Genomic DNA, 24,824 nt, shown 5'->3' with positions numbered 1-24,824 from the left:
ATATTACAATATAAAATATATGTAATATATATTAAAAATAAAGGAAGCTAACATTTTAAAACGTACTATAATGGTATAATATTTAAAAGATTTCAATGTATAAGAAAACTTGAATTTGATTAATTCAAAGTACACCTTAAGATTCTTTAAAATAATGTTTAGATGGCACTATTAAAATCCTTCTATAATCACAGAATCACAGACTCTTCCTCTTAACTGAATTTAAGCATGTTCTTTAAACAATTCATACACTTTTTTAAAGCTGCAAATGGGGATTTAGAATCTACATGAAGCGCATTTCAGTTTCTAGAGAAGCATAATGAGCTCTCCAGCTGTAACCGCCTCTAGTTACACTGTGAGCACTAAAAGTACAGAGGTCAGAGCTGTCTTCAAGATGACAGATCATCACTTATGTGCCTCCAGCTAGGCTTATTGTCTCAGAAATCTCAAACATCAGTATTTTTGCAAACTATCAGCACTTGCTATAACACCCTCGCTACACTCCATCTTGAGGTTACTACAGAAGAAACGAGGTGATAATTGCATATTAACATAATTATTCTGCAATCCCTCTGAGCAAGCTTCCTAGGTCACTCAGTGATTCAGATTAGATACAACCTTCCTGTCATCAGATCTATGCTGTCCACTTTCTGTTCATGAATAATTCTTTTTAGATAAAAATTAGCTTAATTTCATTCTCTTATGTACATTATTAATTGTATTTATTGCAAGTAGGTTAACATTCTGTGGTTACTTTTTACATAATGCCAACCTTTGTCATATAGCATAATTTCACATAAAATGTAGTATAATTCTGCCCTCATTCTAAGTTAGTTCATTAGTAATTGTACTACACAGCTATAAATAAATTATAATGCTGCCCACTAGCTGAGCTCCAGCCAGGCTTTCTCAAACCCTATGTTCATTTACATTAGCCCTCGAATACATGACAACTTCAGTCAGCAATCCATGAGACTGAGTCCAGAAGAGAAGACTGTTAACAAACTGTCATCTTAATACAAAATAAATCCTAATTAACTATATTTAAATCACTATAGTAGTTAAGTCTATAAGTGCTACACACAATATAACAACATACAAACCCAATTCTCGCCCAGATTCTACTAGAAGACAAAGTATAATACATATATCACAAAGTACATCAAAGAGACAAGTGTACCACACATCACCCAGGTCACCCAGGTAGTATCTTAATGTGGGTGTCACACTGAATGGAAATACTATAAAAAGCGAATAACACTTATACAAACAGAGGTTAACACTAACCACAATGCTATATAACAACAAAGAGGCGGGTTAGTATGTTTAGCCTCACAACCCACTCGGTTTATAATCTACACTACCTGCCAGGAACACCGAAGAACAGAACCCAAGGTTGAAGGGTTGAAGATCAAGGAAGATAATTCCTAAGGTCCTTCCTTACCTGTACAACACAACTTAACTTAATTACATTACTAAACTGCAACACTATTTGGAAATAGAATGGAAATTTAACTACTGGACTCCAAACACTGACTCCACAGTCGCTCGGAGCAATCTTTTAACAATCACTTGTAACACGTCGGCACAATGACCCCGGGTTCTAGGTGACTGACATATTGAAACTGCAGAGCTACCTCTTAGCATGAAAACTTTCAAGAATCCTAAGGCCAAATGGCAAAGACACAAAGATAACTACAAAAATATGATTGGGTACGAAACTAAAGCAAATATCTAAAAAGGCAAGTTTGTAGTCTTTGTTTCATTAGTAACAGCCCAAGGCCCAATTTAGTGCGTGTTTCTCTGCATGTGTGCTGTGTTGCACACGGCACAGACGTGCAGGTCAAAGATGGCTTACAAGAGTTATTTCTCTCTTCCCACCATGTGGGCTCAGGGGATGGAACTCAGATCTTCAGGCTGATAGCAGACACCTTTACTCTGAGCCCTATCACCAGCTCTCCTTTCCTCAACCTCTATTTCCTCATTTCAGGATTAAGACTCAAAATGTGCATCTGGTTCTGCAAATGTGACAAGACCCTGGGCTCACAGGCCCCAGGACTGAACTCACTGTTATTATTCTGCTAAAGAGACATAGTATCAGGCTGTCCTCTAAAATTTATCTCTGTACTCATAGATTAGAGCAGCTCTCCAAGTAGATGGGGGCTGACAGAGAAACTCAAAATTGCTCAGAGTGTGAGCACTCAGCCACAGACAGAACACCCACGTCATCACCACCACTTAACCGCGCCATGAGTCAGGGAGAGAGGACCACTGCACTCATGAACTGCCTGCACAAGACCTGTAGGAGAGAGCTAGTCAGCAGTTACGCTGAAGGGTCTCCTGGTGACGGCTTCTGTGAGAAGGGTCAATTTTCTTTAAACAGGTGGGTCTGGCAGGTGGATCATGGTAAATGGATGACCTCACACTCTTGAATATATGGGCAGCTCAAACCAGATTCAGTGGGGGTGGATCTAGGAGTTATGAGGAGAAGAGTATTATGATCAAAATGCATTTTGTGAATTTATGAGACTCTCTGGCAGAAATGTTCTCATTTCAGCTGGTCTTCAATTCATACAAAATTGCAAAGTACCCTGAACAGTAAAATTAGTATAAAAAGACAAGTGAGGTGCTTCCTGATTTCAACCTACTATAAAATTATAGCAGCAAGTGGCAGAAAGGCGGGTGTACAGACCGATGGGATGTATTTCAGAGTCCATCCATCCATCCATCAATCCATCATCTACGGCAAGCCAACTGTCAACACGGTATAAAGATTACTCCACAGGGAAAGAACTGTCTTTTGAACCAGGTCAGAAATCAGAAATTAAAACAAAAACAACAGTCTGAAAATCCAGAACTCAGAAAGTAGAGGCAGGTGGATCTCTACGAGTCCAAGGCCAGCCTGGTACACACAGTGAGCTTTAGGCCAACAGGGCTGTACAGTAAGACCCTATCTCTAAAAACAGACAAACAACAAACAAACAAACAAACAAACAAACAAAACCCAAAAAAGTTCAATTTGTAAAGGTTTCAGAAGACGGCATGAAATATGGATTCTTTGGCATCAAAATCATGGGGGACAACAACAATATGGACTTTATCAAAATAAAAGACCTGTGCAGGGCACCCATCTGTAGTCCACACTCAGGAGGCAGAGGCAGGCCTGAGGTCTCCAAATCTGAGGCTAGCTTGGTCTACAGAGTGAGTTCCCAAACAGCCAGGCTACAGGGAGAAGAGCCCCGTCTTGAAAACGAACGGATGAATGACTGACTGGCCTGTATGTCAAGCAGTGTTATTTAAATGTAGTAGATAAATGTTAAATATTCAATCACGATATAGAAACAGGTCAACAAGAAAGACAACCAACAACCTGATCAAATTGTCTTTAAAGAAGATCTACAAATAGGCAAACCTCAATGGAAAAATGTTTCACTTCATCAAAAATCAAAGCCTCAAAAAGATAATTCTTCACACCCATAAGATCCTCAGCTTCCACGACACACTAGAAAACAGCCAGCACAGACTCTCGCACCGACGATGAGAAAGCGAGGCACCGCTGCAGACAGCAAGGCTGGCAGTTCAGAAAGGACGAAATAGACCCACGCGGTCCAGTTCAACACCTAGGATAATACATTCAGCAAAAATAAAAACGTACCTCCAAAGAGATTACGTTTTTCAATGCTGGCAACCGAACCCGGAGCTTAATACATATTAGGCAAATACTATACGCTGAACTAGATAATATCCCCAGCCTCTTGTCTTTACTCATTGAGAAAAGGGTCCCACAGAGCTGCCTAGGCTGGCCCTCAGGAAGTCCTTTAACTTAAAATCCTCATGTTTTAGCTTCCAAAGTAGCTAAATCCCATTAAATTACAAGTTTTACCACCAGACCTGGCTCACAGAGCAACTTCTATTGAAACACTTACAGGTGGTTGCCACGGGCCAGCGGGTGACACTTACAGGTGGTTGCCACGGGCCAGCGGGTGACACTTACAAGTGGTTGCCACGGGCCAGCGGGTGACACACGGGTGATGCGCCTTGTCCAGACAATGGGACCTCAGAGAGAAACAAATGCAAGCTACAATCTGGATCAATATGCCAATGAAAAGTACTGAATCACAAAAGGTCATTAACTCTGACTTTATAAAATATTCAGAAAAGGCAAATTTATCCTGAGACAGAATAAATATAGCAGGTAATGAAGGAAGAGAAGACTAAGAAATGATTATGTAACAGGTACACATTTTACGGATGACCAGACAATTCAGATACTATGAGCTATGGCTGTCCCACTGTGAAGACACCACACAAAGAATCATACACTAAAAACGGTTATATGTTTGTGGATTTCATTTCAATTTTTAAAGAAAAGAACAATCATAAAATATGATTTATTCTGTCAATACCAATGCAGAAGAAATTTTTACTTCCTAAATCTCTCCAAAATCACCTAGCAAACAGCAAGACACATAATGGGTTCTTTGTAATGCCAGGGGCCCCCAAAGTGCATGGTCTTTCTCACTGACACAGCAAAAACTATTTTCAGTTGGGTTTTGCCTCTCTTTCTGGCTAGAAGGTTCTCAACAGAAACAACAGAAGCCGGGACAAAGGACTAATATCCTAGTAAAATAAATGCTAGGAACAGTCAGACAAGGGGGTAGAGCTTAGAGGCGAGTGTCTGCCTGGTGTGCACAGGACCCAGGGTCCAGCCTCCAGCACAAAGAGAAGAAAAAGAACCTGGACTTGGGGCAGGAGAGAAGGGGATGGAAGAACTCCTCAGTGCTACACGAACGTTAGGGTGTTCCTCCAAACAGGAAAGACTGCATGTGGAGAACTGAAAACACAGGACTACATTTTAAACAGGGATTTGAAGCTGCTAGATATGTGGGTGGCCTGAGTGTGTCCCCTCAGCTCATGTGTCAGAAACTTGATTTCTCACACAAAAGCATTGGGAGGTGGGCAAGAAGAGAGAAGATTAAGCAGTGAGGACCAGATGCGTGATGGCATCAACACCGAGTTATCTTGGGAGTGGGTGGATTCTAAGGCAGAAGTCAGGGCACTGTTTTCCCTTTCCCCATGTGAGCTTGAGTCACACCATAAGAAAAGCACTCAACAAAAGCAAGCCACCTAAGTTTTGGCATTCCTAGTCTCTGCTGCCAAACAGATCTCTGTTCATGAACCAACCTGGGACTCTTCGTCACAGCAGCACAAAAACCGACTAGACAATGGGTTAATTAAAAAGAGAGAGAGAGACAGATCCTAATATTTCCTTGATGACTAAACATATCAAGTTAAAACAGGACCACAATGCAAATGCTGAGTAAGGAGGAAGGAATAGAAACACTAGGAAAGTATTTTAGATACTTGCGTTCTCTTTTTTTAAACATTAAAATAACTTAATTAAATTAAAACCTTACAGAGAAGAATGCATTTGTAATCCTCAAGGGTGAGTTTCAAGAGTGTGCTCTGAGGACACTGGAGATCCCGAGGCTCTGCGGAGTCCTCAAAATTAAAGCAATTTCCATACTAACACCTTCCTTGCCTTTTCCACTCGTTCTCCTAAGTGTCTAAGGGAATTTCACAAAGGCTGTATGACTTGTGATAACCCAACACAGTAAAATTAAAAGCAGGTATAAGAGTACATAAAGCTTCAAATAAGACATTTAAAAGATTTTTCGAAATGTAAAATAATGCTACTCTTCTTACTAAATTACAATCTAGAAAGCATATTTTATAAAACTGCACCATTTATGCTAATGTGTTTCGAAATATTATCTTAAAGAAAAATGTGGTTTCTGCTCACATTCAAATACAGCAGCCATCAATTTCAACCGCATGGGGACACCTTGGCTGTCATACTGGGTGAGCACAGTGCAGACAGCTAGGTCGCTAAGCATTTTTCAAGACACAAACACCTTATGCTACCTGGCCTGAAATGTCAACTATACCAAGGTGCAGAAACACCAACACAATCTCATAAACCAAGCAGAGCTTAAAGAGACCTAAGAACAAATAATCTGAGACTCACTGATTTAAACAAATAAAAATGACATTCATAAAAACCGAACAACTTAATACCATATCATGAAGACACTGATTCTACTTCACAGGAGTGAATACATTCAATTTTTATAAAACTGACAATGTAACCAAACATTTATGCAAGTGCGAAGAACAAGAGAAGAGGGCAACACACTCGTCTGTAAAACCTCTGTAATGTGGCACTGGTACCAGGATAAACTGATCCAAGGTAAACACAGAAACAGATCCACATGTGTATGTATGGTCACCTTATTTATGCCAACGTGACACATTATCAGCGCAGTCTTTTACACACATAAAATGTATACTCATATCAAAAGGTGACATGGTATGTAAAACTCAGTTCTGGCCAAACAATAAAGCTGCTAAGACAGTTTCTCAACCGACTGCTAATGGCATTGGCTAGATGACTCCCCCATGTGTTGTTGGTGCTTAGCATCTGGTAGACTAGCTACTGGGTGGCATCCCTAGCCCAGTGCACAGGATGCCAAAGAACTCTAGCCATTCAGCTGTGGAAACAAAAAATGTCTCCAAGCACTGCCAAGTCAGAGATGTGGGATTAAAGACAGAGAACTGCCTGCAGTTGAGAACCACATCCTTACAACAGAAAAAAACAAAAACACAGAGCACAAGAAGCCTGGCTAGAAAGCAAAGCAAAGACCGCCTGGGCTACACCAAGGTCAAGGCCTCTGTTTCACAGAGGGATGGTGGCACAAAGAAAGCAGACCATGGTTCTGTTTCTGTAGGAAATGTAAGAGCAGTTCAATCTAGAAGTAAGCTTATGAAAGGGGCAGAAGACTAACAAAAAAAGGGAAGACTAATTGTAACTAAAGCAGAAGCAAAGGAGCTGGAGGAACAGCTCAACATTCTACGCACACAGGACTCCTGTGAGCCCGAGTTTAGTTCCCAGTTTCCAAACAGGACAGCTCACAACTGTCTATTAACTAACTCCAACTCCAAGGGATCCAATCACCTCTTCTGGCTTCCCTGGGTACTTGTACAGTACACACATGCACACACACATACTCACAATTTTTTTAAATACACACACAATAGGAAGGTTTCATTAACGAGAATAGCTAATTGAGCAAGTAATACACTCAGGCAGGTGCCCAATCAGGAGACAAGACCCCCAGGAGAACAAGAATTAAAGAAGTCAGCAGACCAAGCAGTGGTTAGGAAATGGGAACCACTACAGGCAGCTGGCGAGGGCACACTTGGAAACAATTCTGGTGTTAGCTTCTAATTCCAGCCGAAACACACCAACAAAACAGCATCACTTAGTCCCAAAGTCCTGTAGTAAAAGACAAACCAGTATACTAACTCCAGGGGAAGCCCTGCTATACCTGAGAAATCCACAGACCTCCCCCACACAGCTGATGAAAGGAACCCAGTGACAGGAGAGTGCGCCAGGCATAAGGAGCTGTCTTCTCGCAAGTACTCTGCAAGGCCTAGGGACTGGGAGAGGAACAAACACAGGGTGCTCCGGCCATGGTGTCCTGTCCTGTGGCCTGTGTGTGTCACAGCATGTGCTGAACAATGCACTACAACACTGTACTGTAGCTATCTATGTCTTTTGTTGGGAGTAAAGTACGTCTGGAAAAACAATCCACTTCTCACACTTCAACTACACTTCGTCTAAACACAGAAAATAAAAGATTTTAGAGATCATTACTGGAACCTTTAATATGCTGTAAGACTTCATCAAGAATTATTTAGTTCTCTTTGTTTTCTAAATATGCTTACCTTGATCACCTAAAAAATAAGTGTTTCTTAGCTTCATAAAAAATAAAATGCTCATTTTAAAAAATATTACTAATAAAAAACTGAAATATTTTCTAATATAAAAATTACTAAGGCTGAATGATAAATAATATCTGAACTAATGGAGGTTTCTTGCAAAAAAAAAAAAACTACATACTTCCCTACCCACTTAGATTTTTTAATGGAATTTTAGTAAAACCCTATTCTAGAATGCCAGTAGTTATCTTATTTAAAAACAAGAACCAAAACAACATCAAGTTTCTCATCATAAACAGTTTCTTCCCTGAATGTAATCATGTGTAACCATGTACAGCTAACATCACAATCTAAATTCATTTGTAAGCCATGTAGTGCCACCAAGTGGCAACAATTATTTTTTTCTAAAATACCTCAAGTAATTCAAAGTTAGATTGCAATATTTTATCAAAATGGGGGAATCAATCTTATAATTCTAGTCTAAATTTAGAAATCAAGCAGCGTCTTTTGTTTCTGAAAAAGGGTGCGCACCTTCTGAGAGCTACAGTTATAGCTTGTCTCTCAGCCCAGGGTCTGCGTCTCCCCCAGGCCTCGGTGACCCAGCTCACGGAGGCCCTTGCATTCCAGGGTCTCCTTGGTCTGGAATCCTTTCCTCTCCTCTCCGGCTCTCACTCACACAAATCTAACTATCGTTGTCCTTAACTCGTGGAGTCCTCAGATCAGCTCCAGCCTGGCTGCCATCCGAGCCTTCTCTGTCACACGTCCACGCAGAACAGTGTCTCTCAGAATGGTCTTCGTCCCACTCATGACTACTGATCTGACTTCACTATAAAATCCAAGAAAAAGCTTCCCTCAGGAGGACACAAAACAAGCCTGTTGTATTCACTGCACTTTGAGCCATCAGATGTTATGTTAGACAGCATAAATGGACACACAAAATGAAGTAGGCTAAGTATAAATAAGCAGTAACGGCCTATGATCGGTCAAGAATTAAAGTTTTCTTTGCTAATGTCAGATACACTGAGTGTTTCTAAGAAATCTCTAGCTCCCAGTGTGCTCACAAGCTCCAGCTTATCTGACAGTAAGGAAAACAGGAGAGGACAGTGCACACAATACACTCCACACAATGTACAAAGTCAGGACTTTACTCAGACATGTCCTAACCGGACTTTAGTTTATCAACATGTGATTTACCAAATTCATAAAACTATATGAAATGAACTTTACATGTACTCAAAACTTTGAAGGCTTTGTAATATAATTTAAAACAGTATAAAGACAAAAGACTGTGTTGAGCAAAAAAAAGCAATTTACTCTAAGCTAAATTAAAAATATATTAACGGTCTAATTTCTCTTTAGATAAGAATGCTCTCTAATGTAATTCAGTTGGGGTTGAGTTATTTAATATAATTCATGAGAAACAAGTGGACTTTAGACAATGGTTCTAATATTAACCATAATTTTTTCTTTTTTTTTTTTGGTTTTTCGAGACAGGGTTTCCCTGTAGTTTCTAGAGTCTGTCCTGGAACTAGCTCTTGTAGACCAGGCTGGCCTTGAACTCAGAGATCCGCCTGCCTCTGCCCCCCCCCCCCGAGTGCTGGGATTAAAGGCGTGCGCCACCACAGCCCGGCAACCATTACTATTTCTTGAGAAATAATTTAAATCTTTGTAGTATTCATGCTCTATCGATAGCCTTATAAAACAATCTATGAATTGCCTTATGACTGTCTCCACTTCAAATTTTATAATCTTGACAAATAGTATGTTTTCTTTATGTCAGCATCATAAGAATTAAAGAGGCTCAGGATGAATGTGTCGGCTCAGTGACCAGAGGACATACTAAGCATACTCAAAACCCTGAGCCCAATCCCCATACCGATGCCTCCAAAAATTATCACAGATAGTGAGGTCATACTAGAACTGCCTCAAATGGATGACACTTCTAAACTCTTCAGTATACCTCCCAGACACTGAGAAGCAGACACATATTTTATTGAGCATCGTGAACCAAAGGTTACAAATCTGACCATGGCATTGCAACTGTCATCACATTCTAAAGGTTAAACACATATTCATTACAAAAATCTAAGTAACCTCTTTGGCAGACATTTTTAGTAAGCAGTATCTATATCTAATAAGCAATCCCAAATAGTTACTTCAGCACATATAATCGTTCAGTTACAGGAGAGTATTTTGAACATACTTAATCTGTGTCAACCTCAAATTCACATGCTGAAACCCTGACCTCCAACACCTCAATGAGACAGCTTCCGGAAAAGGTTTTCAACAACTGAAGGCAAAATAAACTGAAGGGCGGGCCCTAACCCGGTTTAAAATATCTCTTTAGGAGCAGATGAGCACACAAAAAGGGGTATCAAGGGTGGGTAAACACAGAAAAGTCCACAAACAGCTGGACAGCGACTGTCTTCAAGTCAAGGCGACAGAATCCAGGAAAAACTACACAGCAACAAATGTCGTGATCTCAGATTGCCGATCTCCAGAAATGTGAGAAAGCAGGCTTCTGTTGCCGAGGTTGCCATGCTTGTGGTATGTTCTTACAGCAACACAACTATACAATCACACTTAACATGTTTGCAATCAGACTTTATATGCACGTTCAATTGTAACGTAAATACATTAGAGATTTCTCTTCTTTTCTCTCTTTTTCCCTGAGGCAGGGCTTCTCTGTGTAGCCCTGGCTATCCTAAAACTCACTAAATAGGCCAGGCTGCCTTGAACACATAGATTTCCTTGCCTCTGCCTCCTGAGTGCTGGGATTAAGGACAAGCGTCAACACACCAGGCTCAATACACCAGTGCTTTCCACCCTGTCACTTCTACCACACTAATGTCGACATAAACGAGTACCTATTAAAACATGTGAACTGATTTGACCAAGGGAAGGGGTGGTCCCTGCCTAAAGTTATCCTTGCAAACCCAAACAGCATGAAATAGATCCCAACTTGGATAGGCAACCACGTCAATTTCCTTAATCATAAAGAATAGCTTAACTTTTAAATATCTGATATAAAAACCTATGAGCACTCTCTTGCCCACAGAATAGAAAACTTGGATCCAGACCCCACACTGAGGTCATTTTCCTACATGGAGACAACTGCACACAGTACTAAAGTCTCCAGGTGTGCTTCAGAGAGAACCTGAAATCTGCAAACGATGGACTGTAGTTCCCGCTCGGAGACTAGAGTCTACGCCATTAAGGCCTCAGACAGCCAACTGACCTCCAACTCTGGGTCCTCTAGCTTCTCCTCTAGAGTACTGATACTCCGTCCTTCTCTGAAAAAAATTACAATCTAAATCACTCTCAAAATGGTGCATATGCATCCAAGTGTTTGTGTGCAAGCTCCTGTGGCAGCAGCTCCAACATCTAAATCTAGGGATGAAGTAATTGTGATTAATGTGAAGCAGGCAGGTAAGGAGGTATTTATCAGAAAATGCCTTTTCTTTTTTTCTTTGCTTGCTTTTCGAGACAGGGTTTCTCCGTGTAGCTCTGGCTGTCCTGGAACTCACTCTGTAGAGCAGGCTTATGCCTCAGCCTCCTGGAGTGCTGGGATTAAAGGTGTGTGCTGGAAAATATCTTACATCCTGTCAAATGTATTTCCCTACCAGTAAAGACTACAGTAAAAGAGTCTACGGCACAGCCTGGTGTCACTACTAAGGTCGTCTGCCAGCCTTACTCAGGAAACCTGAAACGAGTTATCAGCAAAGGTGGGGGGGGGAGCAGCTGATTAAAGTGATTATACATCTTGACCAACTGAAATTAATTGTTGAAATTTAAGATTAGTTTAATATAAAAATTAATGTAGCTCAACATGTCAACTTAAAAAGAGTACACAGCAACATTTAACAGTCTCCTTCATGACAAACACACTCACCAAACCAGAAATGAAAGAAATCTATGAAAAAGATTACAGCTAACTTCACACTCAACTATGACAAAGCCTTTCCTCAAAGAGCAGGCACAGAGCAAACACGCCATCTGTCATTCGGGCTTAACCAGAGAGCAAAGAAGTAGAAGAGGGAGCGCAGGAAGGCACAGGGACACAGAAGGAAAGGTGAAGGCAGAAGCAGAATTATGTTTACACGTGATGTGGTCTTCCATGTAGAAAACTCTAAAACATATCCAAAACTTGCTCAAATAAAAGAATTTACCAAAGCTCTACTACACACAAATCAATACACAAAGACAAGCTGTTTCTATTAGAAACTAACCATAAGCAAACCAAAAAGGAAATGAACACAACAATTCTACTTCCTGTAGTATCCCAGAGACAAAAACACTCAGGAATAAACTCAACCAGCTCACAAGCTGAAAACTGCACAACAGTGCTAAAGGAAATTAAAGATGATAATGAAAACAGAGTTTGTGAGACCGATTATTAAGAAACTGTATTAGTCAGGGTTCTCTAGAGGAACAGAACTGATAAAGTGAATATATAAATATATGAGATTTTGATTATAGCGGCTCACAAACTGTGGTCCAACTAACGGAACAATGGCTGTCTACCAACGGAAGAGGCAAGAATCCAGTCATTCAGTCTGCAAGGCTCAATGTCTCAGCTGGTCTCCAGTATAAGCTGAATTCCAAAGGAGACTCCTATGGCAATGAATAAATGGACTTGCCAGTGCCAGAAGGACCAACTGCAAGGAAAAGGAGCCACCTTCTTCCACATCCTTATACAGGCTGCAAGGAGGTGTGGCCTAGATTAAAGCAAACTGACAGCCAAAACAACCATCACGGAAGTCAATATTACAGAAATAAATCTTCCGATTCAATGCAATTCCCCTTCAGAATCCCAATGACACTTTTGTCAGAATAGAGAAACTAATCCTAAAATACATATTAAAATCTCAACAAACACCAAACAACTGAAACAACCTTAAAATGAACAAGGCTAAATATACAAAAACTAAAAATGGGGCTGAGGACTTAGATCAGGGGGTGGAATGCCTACCTAGCAGGATCAAAGTCTATTAATTGGGTCAATCCCAATTACTGCATAAACCAGGCATGGTGTACCAGGTGAGAGGCAGCAGGACTGATTACAAGTCAAAGTGAACTTCACTACACAGCAAGTTCAAGAGTGGCCTATGGGCAAACTGTGACTCCAAAACAGACAGATGTGAAAAACTGTTCAACAACAGAGTCAGTGAATAGTGAGGGAACCCTTGCAATGAAAGAAAGTATTTTCAAATCAGGTATGTGACAGGAGGTTCATATCCAGAATATATAAAGAACCCAGAAACAACATTCACTCCAATAATAACTGTTTATTTTTAATAAGCAAGGGATCTGACATTTCTCCAACACTAATCCACAAATGTCAAGAAGCACATGGAAGACACTTAACATCCTGATCACCAACCAAGCCTGCCACGAGACACAGGAACGGCAGCTCAACACTACAGAGGCCACAACAGAACCACTTGAAACTACAGCAAGACTCCATCTCAAACAAACAAAACTGCACTGAGCCATCACCTCTTTACCGTCAGGACAGCTGCTATCAAAACGTAACAACACATACCACCATACACAGACACATGTTGGACAACATGAAGAATGAGCAAAGACACAGAAAAGAAGCCTCCGTGAGAAGTTAGAGGCAATGTCACATGTTGCAGCGGCTACAGAAAACAATATGGTGGCTTTCATAACACTGAAAATACATTTACCATGTAACCCAAAATACCCAGAGATATTCCCAAAGAACAGAAAGTAGGGTACCAAAAGAAATTATAAACCTGGTGTGGAGGTCCTTCTGTCTATGTGTTGCTTTTATTGGTTAATGAATAAAGAAACTGCCTTGGCCTGTGATAGGGCAGAACTTAGGTAGGCGGGGAAAACTGGACTGAAAGCTGAGAGAAGGATGGCAGAGAAAGACCCATGGGCCCACCGCCAGAGATAGACATGTCAAAACTTTGCTGGTAGGCCACTACCTCGTGATGATACAAAGATTAATGGGTTAAATTAAAATGTAAGAACTAGCCGAAAAGAAGTCAGAGCTAATGGGCCAAGCAGTGATTTAATTAATACAGTTTCTGTGTGATTATTTCGGGGCTAGGCGACCAGGAATGAACAAGTGGCTCTTCCTCCTGCAACGTAAACCTATGCTCACTGGAACACACATCCACCCATGGAAAAGCTGATAAAATATGGTAGATACACAACGGCCTTAAAAAGAAGTTTGGCAAAACACCACAATATGGATAAACCTTAAGTACAAAGTAAGAAAACCAGTTATAAATAGGCAAAAACTTTATGATGCTATTTAATTAATATCAGTAAAAAATCACCAGTTCATGTGTATAGAAACCAATAACATAGTTTTCCAAAATAACCTGGGGGAGGTGCATAAGCATTTAAATGAGATTAGTAAAAGATTTTACTTGTGTAAGATTCTTGTGGTTTTTGTTGAAACAGGGCCTCACTATGCACCCCAGGCTGTCCTTGAACTCACAGAGAGATCCACCTGCCTCTGCTTCTCAAGTGCTGGTATTAAAGGTATGTACCACACCCACCCCATTTTAAACATTTTATCTCACATCTCTTTTACTGCTATAAATGTGGTATAACACTTTCTATCTCAAACATCAGATGCTTGAGCACAGATTAACGTATATAAAGCACACTATATACTAGACTAGGACTGCACGGCACACATCGTCCTCCCTGACTCTAACATCTACTACCAAGGATAGACTAAAAATAATTTAACTACAATATTAAATTCAGATCACATCAGTCAACTGATACTTTAAAACATTTTGCAGATCAATAGTCAAGGGGTAGAGAGGACCACAATCCTCAAGACTTACTAGATGTCAAATATTAGCTTTCCTGGTCTTCCTAAAAGAATACTATGAAGAAGTCAGAAGAACTAGGTTCTAGCTTTGCAATTACCCACCTAGCCTTAAGCCAGTCACTTACTATTTCTGAACCTCATGATGATTATCTATACAACTGAAATATCTGAATGAAGACTTTTACCACATTATTTTTGGTGAATTCAAAATCAGACTTGTCTAAACAATTTGAAAAAGGCAGGAAACAAGTCACACAATGAATTGCTATGCTGTAGCAGTGTGTACACACCTAAGCACGTCTGGTAACCGGGTATAGTGGCACATGCCAGAACCCAGCACTCGGGCCACTGAGGCACAAAGACCACATCAAGTCTGAGGCCATCCTGACCACACAGTGAGACCTTGTCTCAAAACCACAGAGAAATAAAATACCAATAAATATGGCAACATGAATATCCAGGTAAGTGAAATAAGTGAGACAAAATCATTTCTGAAATTCAAATTTTGGTGGAAACCTCCCTCTGCCCATAACTTTACACCTCCAACCAAGGAAAACAGTTCTTTTTTCCAGGGTCCCACTCAGAAAAGAAGAAACTGAAAGTGAGGGACATCTAGAAACTGTTAAAGAGAAAAATGAGTCTAAAATCCATAGGTATGCAAATCAAGAAGTTAGAAATATGCAAACCAAGCAGTGTCAACAAGAAGACCACACACTTTGCATCCAGAAGGAAACACAAGTTAATCGAGGTTGTATGTTCAACAGGAACAACAAAACCCTTGTAGAGAAAAGAACAGCAAGAGAGGGGGTCAGTAGCCTACTGTGCATCCAGCCTTTATTGCAGAAGCTGCAATGAGAGAAGAAACAAATTGATCCCAGTGGGAAAGAACCTCTTCTTGCTTTGGACTTGCTAGAAGGCAATCTAGTTTCAGGCATAAAACCCCCAGGTGACTGCAATAGCCAACCCAACTAGCCAAATTTCAGATACTAAGGAGGAAAAAAAAATGTCAAATGCTTTATATTTTTAAAAGAAAGCATTGTGTGTGCAAGTATATATATACACATATGTGTATATATGTTTATAATGCTAAAACAAGAATGCTGATGGCCAGCTGCCTACGCTACAGTGATCAATACCCACAGTTCCAGACCACAGAGCTGCAGTTTCCCCATGTTCACCCTCAGGGAAACGTGGGCACTCCCTTCACCTCTACAAATGTGCCCAATCTTTCTGCTTTTTAAAACTTATTAGCTGATGTGGGAGAGTCTTCTGTTTGTGTTGATTTCATTCATTAATAAAGAAACTGCCTTGGCCAGCCCTTAGGTGGGTGGAGTAGACAGAACAGGAAGAAGGAAGTGAGGTAGATGGCTCAGACAATTGCCTCGCTTCTCCTAGGTGAGGCAGACCGCCATGCCTCTCCTCAGTGAGATGCGATGGAGCCAGCCACCAGGACAGACGTGCTGAATCTTTTCTGGTAAGACACCACTCGTGGTGTTACATAGATCATTAGATATGGGTTAGTCAAGATGTGAGTAAGAGGCAGAAAATAATGGGCCAGGCAGTATTTAAATGAATACAGTTTGTGTGTTGTTATTTCGCGTGTAAAGCTAAGCATGCGGGAGCAGGGCAGCGGGAATCCGGCCCACAGCTCCTCACTACAGAATGGTGCCCACTTGGATAACTGAATCCACAAAAAGCTTGAGAAAGCTTGGGAAAGAATAAAGCATGGCTTCTTGGTAGCAGCAATTTCTCGGGTCTGAACATGTGTTTTTTGGTTTTCAGCCGTAGCAGGAAAAAAGCTGTGCTGTTTTAAAATGCCGGCTTTCTGGGCTGTCCTGCCAGGGCAAACTCTGACTCTTTCAAGCAGGCGGTCCTGACTATGGAGCTTTTGATTGTTGTTTAATACTGTTGCAGCTTGCTTGCTAGCAAGGACCTTGAAATGCCACAGAGTTGTGGTAATAAAAAAGGCTCTAGTAAGTACCTCTGCCATGAGGCTGGAAAGCTAAGGAATGGGATGGATCTAGCTGGTAAAGCCACGGCTTGAATCCTACCCATATTGCTCAGTAATTTAAAGACTCATGTAGTCAGAAAAAGAGAGATATACAGTAAAAGAAAGATTCAAAGTCGAAGAAAATGTCAAAATGGTTGACAATGTGTTGAAAATATATGCAACCTAAAGGTTAAAGTTCTTAAAAGTAAAAAAGAAAAAAGGAAGTAGCTAGGGTGTGGTGGTGCACACCTTTAATCCCAACACTTGGGAGGCAGAGGTAGATTGACCTCTGTGAGTTCAAGGTGTGGTAGCACACACCTTTAATCGCAATGCCTGGGAGGCAGAGACAGGCAGATCTCTGTGAGTTCAAGGTGCACTTGGGAAGCAGAGACAAGACAGTGGATCTCTGTGAGTTCAAGGACAGCCTGGTCTATAGTTATTCCAGGACAAAGATATACAGAGAACCTGTCTCAAAAAATAAAAGTAAAAATAAATGAAATAGAGGTTAAAACAAAGCTGCACAAAGATGGAAAATACACAGAGAACCTTGATACTGTATGCTATTATGCTCTCTGAATTGTTTGAATGCTGAGGAAGAAGCAACAGCTGCTAAAAGATATTTGTTTACAAATGCTGCTGAACTAATCCAAGATAGATATTTTGAAAATACCTTGACTTCAGATCCTTTGGATCTAAGGATACAATACTTTGGAAAAGAGATTCTTCTTTTATTTTTACAGAAAATGAGACCCTATGGATTGCATCTATCCCAATATGGTATGATAGACCACGGCCTCCTGAAAGGTTGCTGTGAACAACTTCAGAAAATTACTTCACTCAACTGATGACTGAGATGAACCTGGCACACAGGTTACACCATGAAAGATCTGATTAACAGCGTCCCCATTCAGCAGGAAGCAGTTTGGAGAGAAAAAACTGCGCCCATATTCCCAAATATTGCTTATAAATGTTCTTTAAAAGGGGGAGATGATACAGATATAAATAAGTTGGATTGTTATGAATCTTGGTTACTGATATTAATTTAAGGTCAATCTTGTTATATGTATTTCTGATCTTGATTAAGGTATTGTGATTGTGTAGTTCATTTTAAAATGTAATGTATAATTAGGAAATATAGGTTGTTAATGGATAATCATCAATAATAGTCAAGCTTGTTGTCAAGTTAGTTAGATTTTCTAGATATATAGAGATATATTTCAGTTAGATAGGCATTCCTAATATCTTTCAAAGACTACAGAATATTCCACTTAAATGTTTTAATAACTTAAGGCTTTTCATGATAATGAGACACGTCAGCTCCTGGCAGCACCAATCTACTTCAAGAGGAAGATGGGCATCAAAAAGGATCCTTATGGAGTTTGATAGCCACTTGGGCAAGAAACTGCTCTTGCCTGGACTGTTGGCATAAACTGGACACAAAGACCCACAGAAAGAGGACTGATGAACTTGCCTAAAGGTGAGATGATCTTTCAGGGTTCCTCATACATGAAAGAGTCTGTGAGACATTGTGCAGGACACAGCAGATACTGACTGAACTGCCTTTGGAATTTCCTGCATCATGGAAATGTCTGCTAGAAACTATGGGCCTGAAGGCCGAAGATGGATGCCCCAATGGTACAGAGGAACTTTGGGTGACTGTCCAGGCAGCAAGATGTCTCTGTGATTTCTAGAGTTTTGGAAGTAGCTTACTTCTTGTTCATTTAGGTAATATTATATCCTTCAGGAGTCTTTGATGGAGTTGAAGAATAGATAGTTATAGTTTTCCTTAGTTATGATAAAAGATAAAGTAGATATAAATACTGTAACTGTAATTCTTACTTGATAACTGTTTTGTTACATGTAATTTTGCTATGTTAAAGCCTTTTTTTTGTTTAAACAGAAAAAGGGGAAATGATGTGGGAGAGTCTTCTGTTTGTGTTGATTTCATTCATTAATAAAGAAACTGCCTTGGCCAGCCCTTAGGTGGGTGGAGTAGACAGAACAGGAAGAAGGAAGTGAGGTAGATGGCTCAGACAATTGCCCCGCCTCTCCTAGGTGAGGCAGACCACCGTGCCTCTCCTCAGTGAGATGCGATGGAGCCAGCCACCAGGACAGACGTGCTGAATCTTTTCTGGTAAGACACCACTCATGGTGTTATATAGATTATTAGATATGGGTTAAAGCAAGAGATGTGAGAATTAGCTAATAAGAGGCTGGAACTAATGGGCCAGGCAGTGTTTAAAAGAATACAGTTTCCGTGTAATTATTTCGGGTGTGAAGCTAGCCGTGTAGGAGCCGGGCGGGACGATAAGCAGACCTGCCCGCAGCTTAACACTACAATTAGCAGCACATCTTTTTAAAGCTTCTGATTAAAAAATAACTAGTGAAAAAAAAAAAAGAATATTCTGTCAATTCCTACAGAACAGATTTAATACCTTTGTGTGGAAACGGTAATCAAAATCAATGATATTCGGAGACTGGAGAGATGGCTCTGGTGTAGGAGGTCCTTTTGTCTTTGTGTTGCTTTCACTGGTTAATAAAGAAACTGCTTTGGGCCCTTGATAGGGCACAACTTAAGTAGGCAGGGAGACAGAACTGAATGCTGGGAGAAAGAAGGGCGGAGTCAGAGATAAGCCATGGATCCGCAGCTAGAGTCAGACTCAGAACCTTGCCAGTAAGTCACAACCATATGGCAACACACAGATTAATAGAAATGGGTAAATTAAGAAGTAAGAATTAGCCAATAAGAAGTTAGAGCTAATGGGCCAAACAGTGATTTAATTAATACAGTTTCTGTGTGGTTATTTCGGGGCTAAGCTAGCCAGGTGGCCAGGACGAATAAAGCGCACCCCCACCACCACATGGCTCAGTAGTTAAGAACACTGACTGTTCTACCAGAGGACCTGAGCGCAATACCCAGCACCCACGTGACATCTCACAGCTGTTGGTGACCCTGGTTCTGGGGGATCTGACCCTTTCACACCAATGCACATAATAAAATAAACGGCGAACATTCACTGAGTGTGTGCCTATTTCCAGGGTCACATGAGATAAATGAGACAGGATGGTGTGTATCTCCCTTCTACAGGGTCACAGGCAGGAGGACATGATGGTATGTATCTCCCTTCTACAGGGTCACAGGCAGGACATGATGGTGTGTATCTCTCTTCTACAGGGTCACAGGCAGGAGGACATGATGGTATGTATCTCCCTTCTACAGGGTCACAGGCAGGAGGACACGATGGTGTGTATCTCCCTTCTACAGGGTCACAGGCAGGAGGACATGATGGTGTGTATCTACCTTCTACAGGGTCACAGGCAGGAGGACATGATGGTATGTATCTCCCTTCTACAGGGTCACAGGCAGGAGGACATGATGGTGTGTATCTACCTTCTACAGGGTCACAGGCAGGAGGACATGATGGTATGTGTCTCCCTTCTACAGGGACACAGGCAGGAGGACAACGTAGTATATGACTGAGAGTGGCCCCCACGGGCTCACATACTTGAATGCTTGGTCTGTAATTGGTAGAACTGTTTGGGAAGGGTCAGGTGTGGCCTTGTTGGAGGAGGTGAGTCATTGTGAGGGTAGGCTTTGAGGTTTTAAAAGCCCATACACCCATTCCCTATTAGCTCTTTCTCTGCTTCACTGTCTCAACAATGTGAGCTCTCAGCCACTATTCCAGCAACACGCCTGCCCTGTCTCGCGCCATGCTCCCTACCATGATGGCTGCGGATTAACCCCATGGAACTGTGTGCTCCAAATTAAATGCTTTCTTTTATAAGTTGCTTTAATCAAGGTGTCAATTCACAGCAACAGAATCAATCTCAGACAACACCTACTACAAAATTCCAGGCCTGGCTCCAAGTTTATGAGACAATCCATGAAATAATGACTATTTCTGAAAAAAGGCTATACCTAGTGGAAGGAATATTGGCAACGTCTCTTAACTGTAGGCAGGCGGGCACAGACAAGTAATCATATATGATACAGAGAGCTTACACTTTCTAAACGAACAGAAGTAGAGGAGTAAGAAATGAATGCAAAAGCTTATGAACAGAGCACACAAACAATGTGTCACATTCATACAGGAGAATATTCCTCAATAGTAAAAATAATAAATAATGGTATTCTCACAATATAAATAAAACAAAAACACCAAAATAAAACTTTTTTTAAAAAGGTACAAACTATATAATTTTGTGTACATGAAGTTCAAAATTAAATTTAAACCAAGTTAATGAAATTTAATGAGACTTACCTCAGCAGAAAGCTATCATACTGAAAAGAATTAAGGAACTTTTGGGAATAATCTAGATGAATAGTTCAATGTCAATTACAAGACAGTCATCAATTCTGTACTCTAGGCTCACACACCACTAATGGCAATTATAGTGTGACAAAAGGAGAGCCCATCCCCCTCTGCAGAACTTCAGATTAAACAACCCTGGGACACCACAAACATGCAACCAAGAAAGAGGGCTCTAACACACTGCAGATTTAGTTAGCCACCGAGACACTGACAGGCCCTTAAAGTACAGTGCAGGCTGCTGCTCTGCGTCAAGTCCTCAACCTGACAGGTGGGCTGTTCTTTGTCACTCGGTATTTTAAGGCCGTGTTTACTGATAACGTGTTTTTATCATTTCAAAAGCTTACCATTTAAAAAGCATTCTTTCACACATCAGACACAAAATAACATCAAAATTCAGTTTTTTAAAAGTCAACCATCTTTAGAAGGCCAGTCAGAATGGAGTACATGAAAAAGCAATCCATGGGGAGGCCCTCAGGAGACAGAATGCTTGCCACCACGCAAGTCTGGGCTCGGAGGGCAGGCAGCTGGCTGGCTGGATGAACCTCACCACACACATGCACATGTGTGACCAAAACATACAGGCTCTCAACATCACAGTAAGAAGTCATGGCTTACAAATTCTGTTAAAGGAAATAAAGCAAAGGCCACAGAAGAGAACTATGTTCTCTAGACCACAGAGAAGACAAAGCAGCCAACACATCTTGCACTAACTAGTGAGAGATCAGCAACCGTGGTTAACACAACACTAATCTGAGTTTCCAACATGGTCCAACAATATTAGGACAATTCCAACAATGTTAGCTTTAGCCTCAATACTAAAGAAAGAAAATTAAGATTGTTTCATGTTGTAGAATATTAGTTTAAATGTATTACATTCGTTTATGCTATGGAATATTTATTTAATGACACAAAGATGTGCTGCATTCTTTAATGTTGCATTTGTCTAACTCTGTAAAGTTGTGTGACCTTTGCCTGCCTCAAACACCTGATTGGTCTAATAAAGAGCGGAACAGTCAATAGCTAGGCCAAGGATAGGCAGGGCTGTCAGGGAAAGAGAATAAACAGGAGGAGATATCTGTGAAGAGAAGATCGAGGAGCGAGAAAAAAAAGGTGAGGAGAAGGAGAGAGGAAGCTGGGGCCAACCTCCCAGCCATACAGCCAGCCACAGAGCTAAGAAGGAAAGAAAGATATACAGAATAAAGGTAAAAAACCCAGAGGCAAAAGGTAGTTAAAGAGAAACAGAATAGTTGAATTACAAAAGCTGACTAGAAACAAGCCGAGCTAAGGCCAGGCATTCCTAAGGAAGAACAGCCTCCGTGTATTCACTTGGGAGCTGGGTGGTGGCCTCCAAAACACCAACTACAGCGTCACCATTGTGTGGCTACTTCTTTACTCTATTAAGTCAACTGAAACAAACTGGCCAAAACGTTAATAGAGCATATTGCAAAATTTTATTAAAACTAATTCTAGACTTGTAGGCATGCTTTCAAAATATAAACTATTTTTTACTATTCCTACTTTAATACGTGACATTTAATAAAGTGTGGTCTACTTACCTAAATTTTGGCTTATTAACATTTCGATGCAAGAATAATCTCATCCAAAATTAAATCAATCCTAAAAGAACACATGCAAAAAACATCGTTTAGTTTTGTGTTTCATTCAGATAGAACAAACTGTATGCACAATACACTATTTTAAATTAAAAACTATAAACTTATTTTATTCATAAAACAACATCTAAGTGTTCAACAACTTAACTAATTAAATGCTCAATAAACTATTAAATACCTTTCAAGGAGAGCGATAATCTATCCCAGCAAGAAACTTAAAATTGTAGGTGGCTGGAGAAATGGCTCAGTGGTTCCAGACACTTGCTGCTCTTGCAGGGGACCCAGGTTGGGTTTCCAGCACCAACAAGGCAGCAACAACTGTCTGTGACTCCAGAATTTCCGATGCCCTTCTGATCTCTGTGGGCACTGCACACACAGCACACACGCACATTCAGGAAAAACACTCACACACCTAAAAAAATATTTTAAAAAAATATAATTTGTAGTTTTTAAATTTTTATGTAACTTGCTTTCTTCAATTTTAATAACAGCGATGTTAATTCTGTCTATAACCCTTCAAGATATGAACACCTGCACTTGGTCAGATCCCTTATATAAAATGGCTTGATCTTTGTGTGTAACCTATGTCCATTCTCACATGCAGTCTAGATCACTGTTACAGTACTGATACAGTGCAAATGCTGTAGACACTGAGAGACTGGCAACAAGACAAAGGCAGATCTGGACACACCTGCACAAACACAGCTTCCCCCAACAATTTTAACACAGGGCTTTAAATATTCATTCATTCATTCATTCATTCCATTCATTCATTCATTCATCCATCCATTCATGTTTTTCTCTGTAGCTTTGGAGCCTGTCCTGGAACTCACTCTGTAGACCAGGCTGACTTCAAACTCACAGAGATCCTCCTGCCTCTGCCTCCTGAGTGTTGGGATTAAAGGCGTGTGCCAGCACTGCCTGGTTAGGGCTCTAACTGTTGTAATAACAGTGCTTGTTAAATTCATTTATGCACAACCCAGGTATAAGGAGGTTATAGGTCAGGTCCGTGTTTATCCAATAATGTATCCGTACCATATAATAAAGGATACAGGGACAGAATGGCATAGAATACATCATGATAAATGGATAGCAGCTAACAGAGACTAAGCATCAAGACTATGGTAAGCACCATTAGAGACTTAGAAATCAATTTAATATAACACTTTTGACTACTAATTATCCACTAAAAATAGACTCACCAAAAATCCATTTCTACCAATTCTGAAACTCAGTATTGCCTTACCCAAATTCGATAATCTCTTCCCCTACCAAAGGGATCTATTATTTTTAATTTATTATTCTCAAGGTGGAGGCACCACACTTATTCCAATTTCCAACCCAGATTACTCCCACACCTACCAGCATCTAATTCTGCCCTTCCCATGACTACCCCGCCATTGACTTCCACCACACTTAACTTAGCCATGCCTTACCACATGGTGGTCATATCCTGGTAGACTGGTTTTTAATCCCATCGGCTGTGTCAAATAGGGTTTTATCCGTTATTTCATTGAATTATAAAAACCTGTATAATTCTAAAATAGTGAATGCTTTATGTGTGCTTGTATAGTTTCTGACCTACAGTGTAAACATATTAGTGACATAAACTCACTTATTTCAGTTGAGGACTTCAGTTGGTTGGCACAGTCTTTGGCTTTTTATTTTTGTGGTTTTTTGTTTTGGTTTGGTTTTTCAAGTCAGGGTTTCTCTAGTGCAGCCCTGACTGTCCTGGAACTCACTCTGCAGACTAAGCTGGCCTTGAGCTCACAGAGATCTATCTGGCTCGGCTTCTCAAGTGCTGGGTTACCATCGCCCAACTGGCAGTTTTTAAAACCCTAACGATGCAGACTGAATAAGATTCAAATTTTGGAATCCCAACTGTTACTGGATATTTGTACACTATGTGAAAATGTATTCTGTGATTGGTGTAATAAAAAAAAACTGAATGGCCAATAATAGCTAGGCAGGAGAGATCGGCTGGAGTGAGAGGCAGAGCGGGTGGAGGGAGAATGCTGGGAAGAAGGCAGAAGAGTCAGCTGAATGCAGCGGAAACAGACACGCAGGAGGAAAGGTGAAAGCCAGGTCCCGTGGCAGCACACAGATGAACAGGAGCTAATGGGACAAGCCTAAGCTAAGGCTGAGCTTTCATAACTAATAAGTCTCCGTGTTGTTTTTTTTGTGAGCTGGTGGTCGAAAGAAAAACCTGACTAGACCCTACATGTATCTGAAATAAAACCACCAAGTAAAACTCAGAATTTAGTTCATATTTCAAGAACTAAAGAAAAACTGACTTGCATTTC

At 40.6% G+C, this 24,824-nt stretch overlaps 1 protein-coding gene across 15 annotated transcripts in view; it reads right to left on the bottom strand.

Moving 5' to 3' along the window:
* The window catches only part of Znf644 (zinc finger protein 644), a 72,281-nt gene that overhangs the window by 21,767 nt on the left and 25,690 nt on the right, over positions 1–24,824 (bottom strand). For 13 of the 15 annotated variants that reach the window (XM_038324545.2, XM_038324533.2, XM_038324539.2 and 10 more), the window contains one exon: positions 22,465–22,525. In XM_038324545.2, coding sequence (XP_038180473.1) covers positions 22,465–22,508 — 44 coding nt within the window. In that variant the 5' untranslated portion in view covers positions 22,509–22,525. Of the gene's footprint in view, positions 1–22,464; positions 22,526–22,699; positions 22,870–24,824 lie in introns of those variants that run through there. The other 2 variants (XM_038324543.2, XM_038324549.2) reach the window with 2 other exon arrangements.

Source organism: Arvicola amphibius, chromosome 1 (genome assembly GCF_903992535.2).
Source record: "Arvicola amphibius chromosome 1, mArvAmp1.2, whole genome shotgun sequence".
NCBI classification, from domain to species: Eukaryota; Metazoa; Chordata; class Mammalia; order Rodentia; family Cricetidae; genus Arvicola; species Arvicola amphibius.
This window is presented reverse-complemented; position numbering and strand designations above follow the sequence as displayed.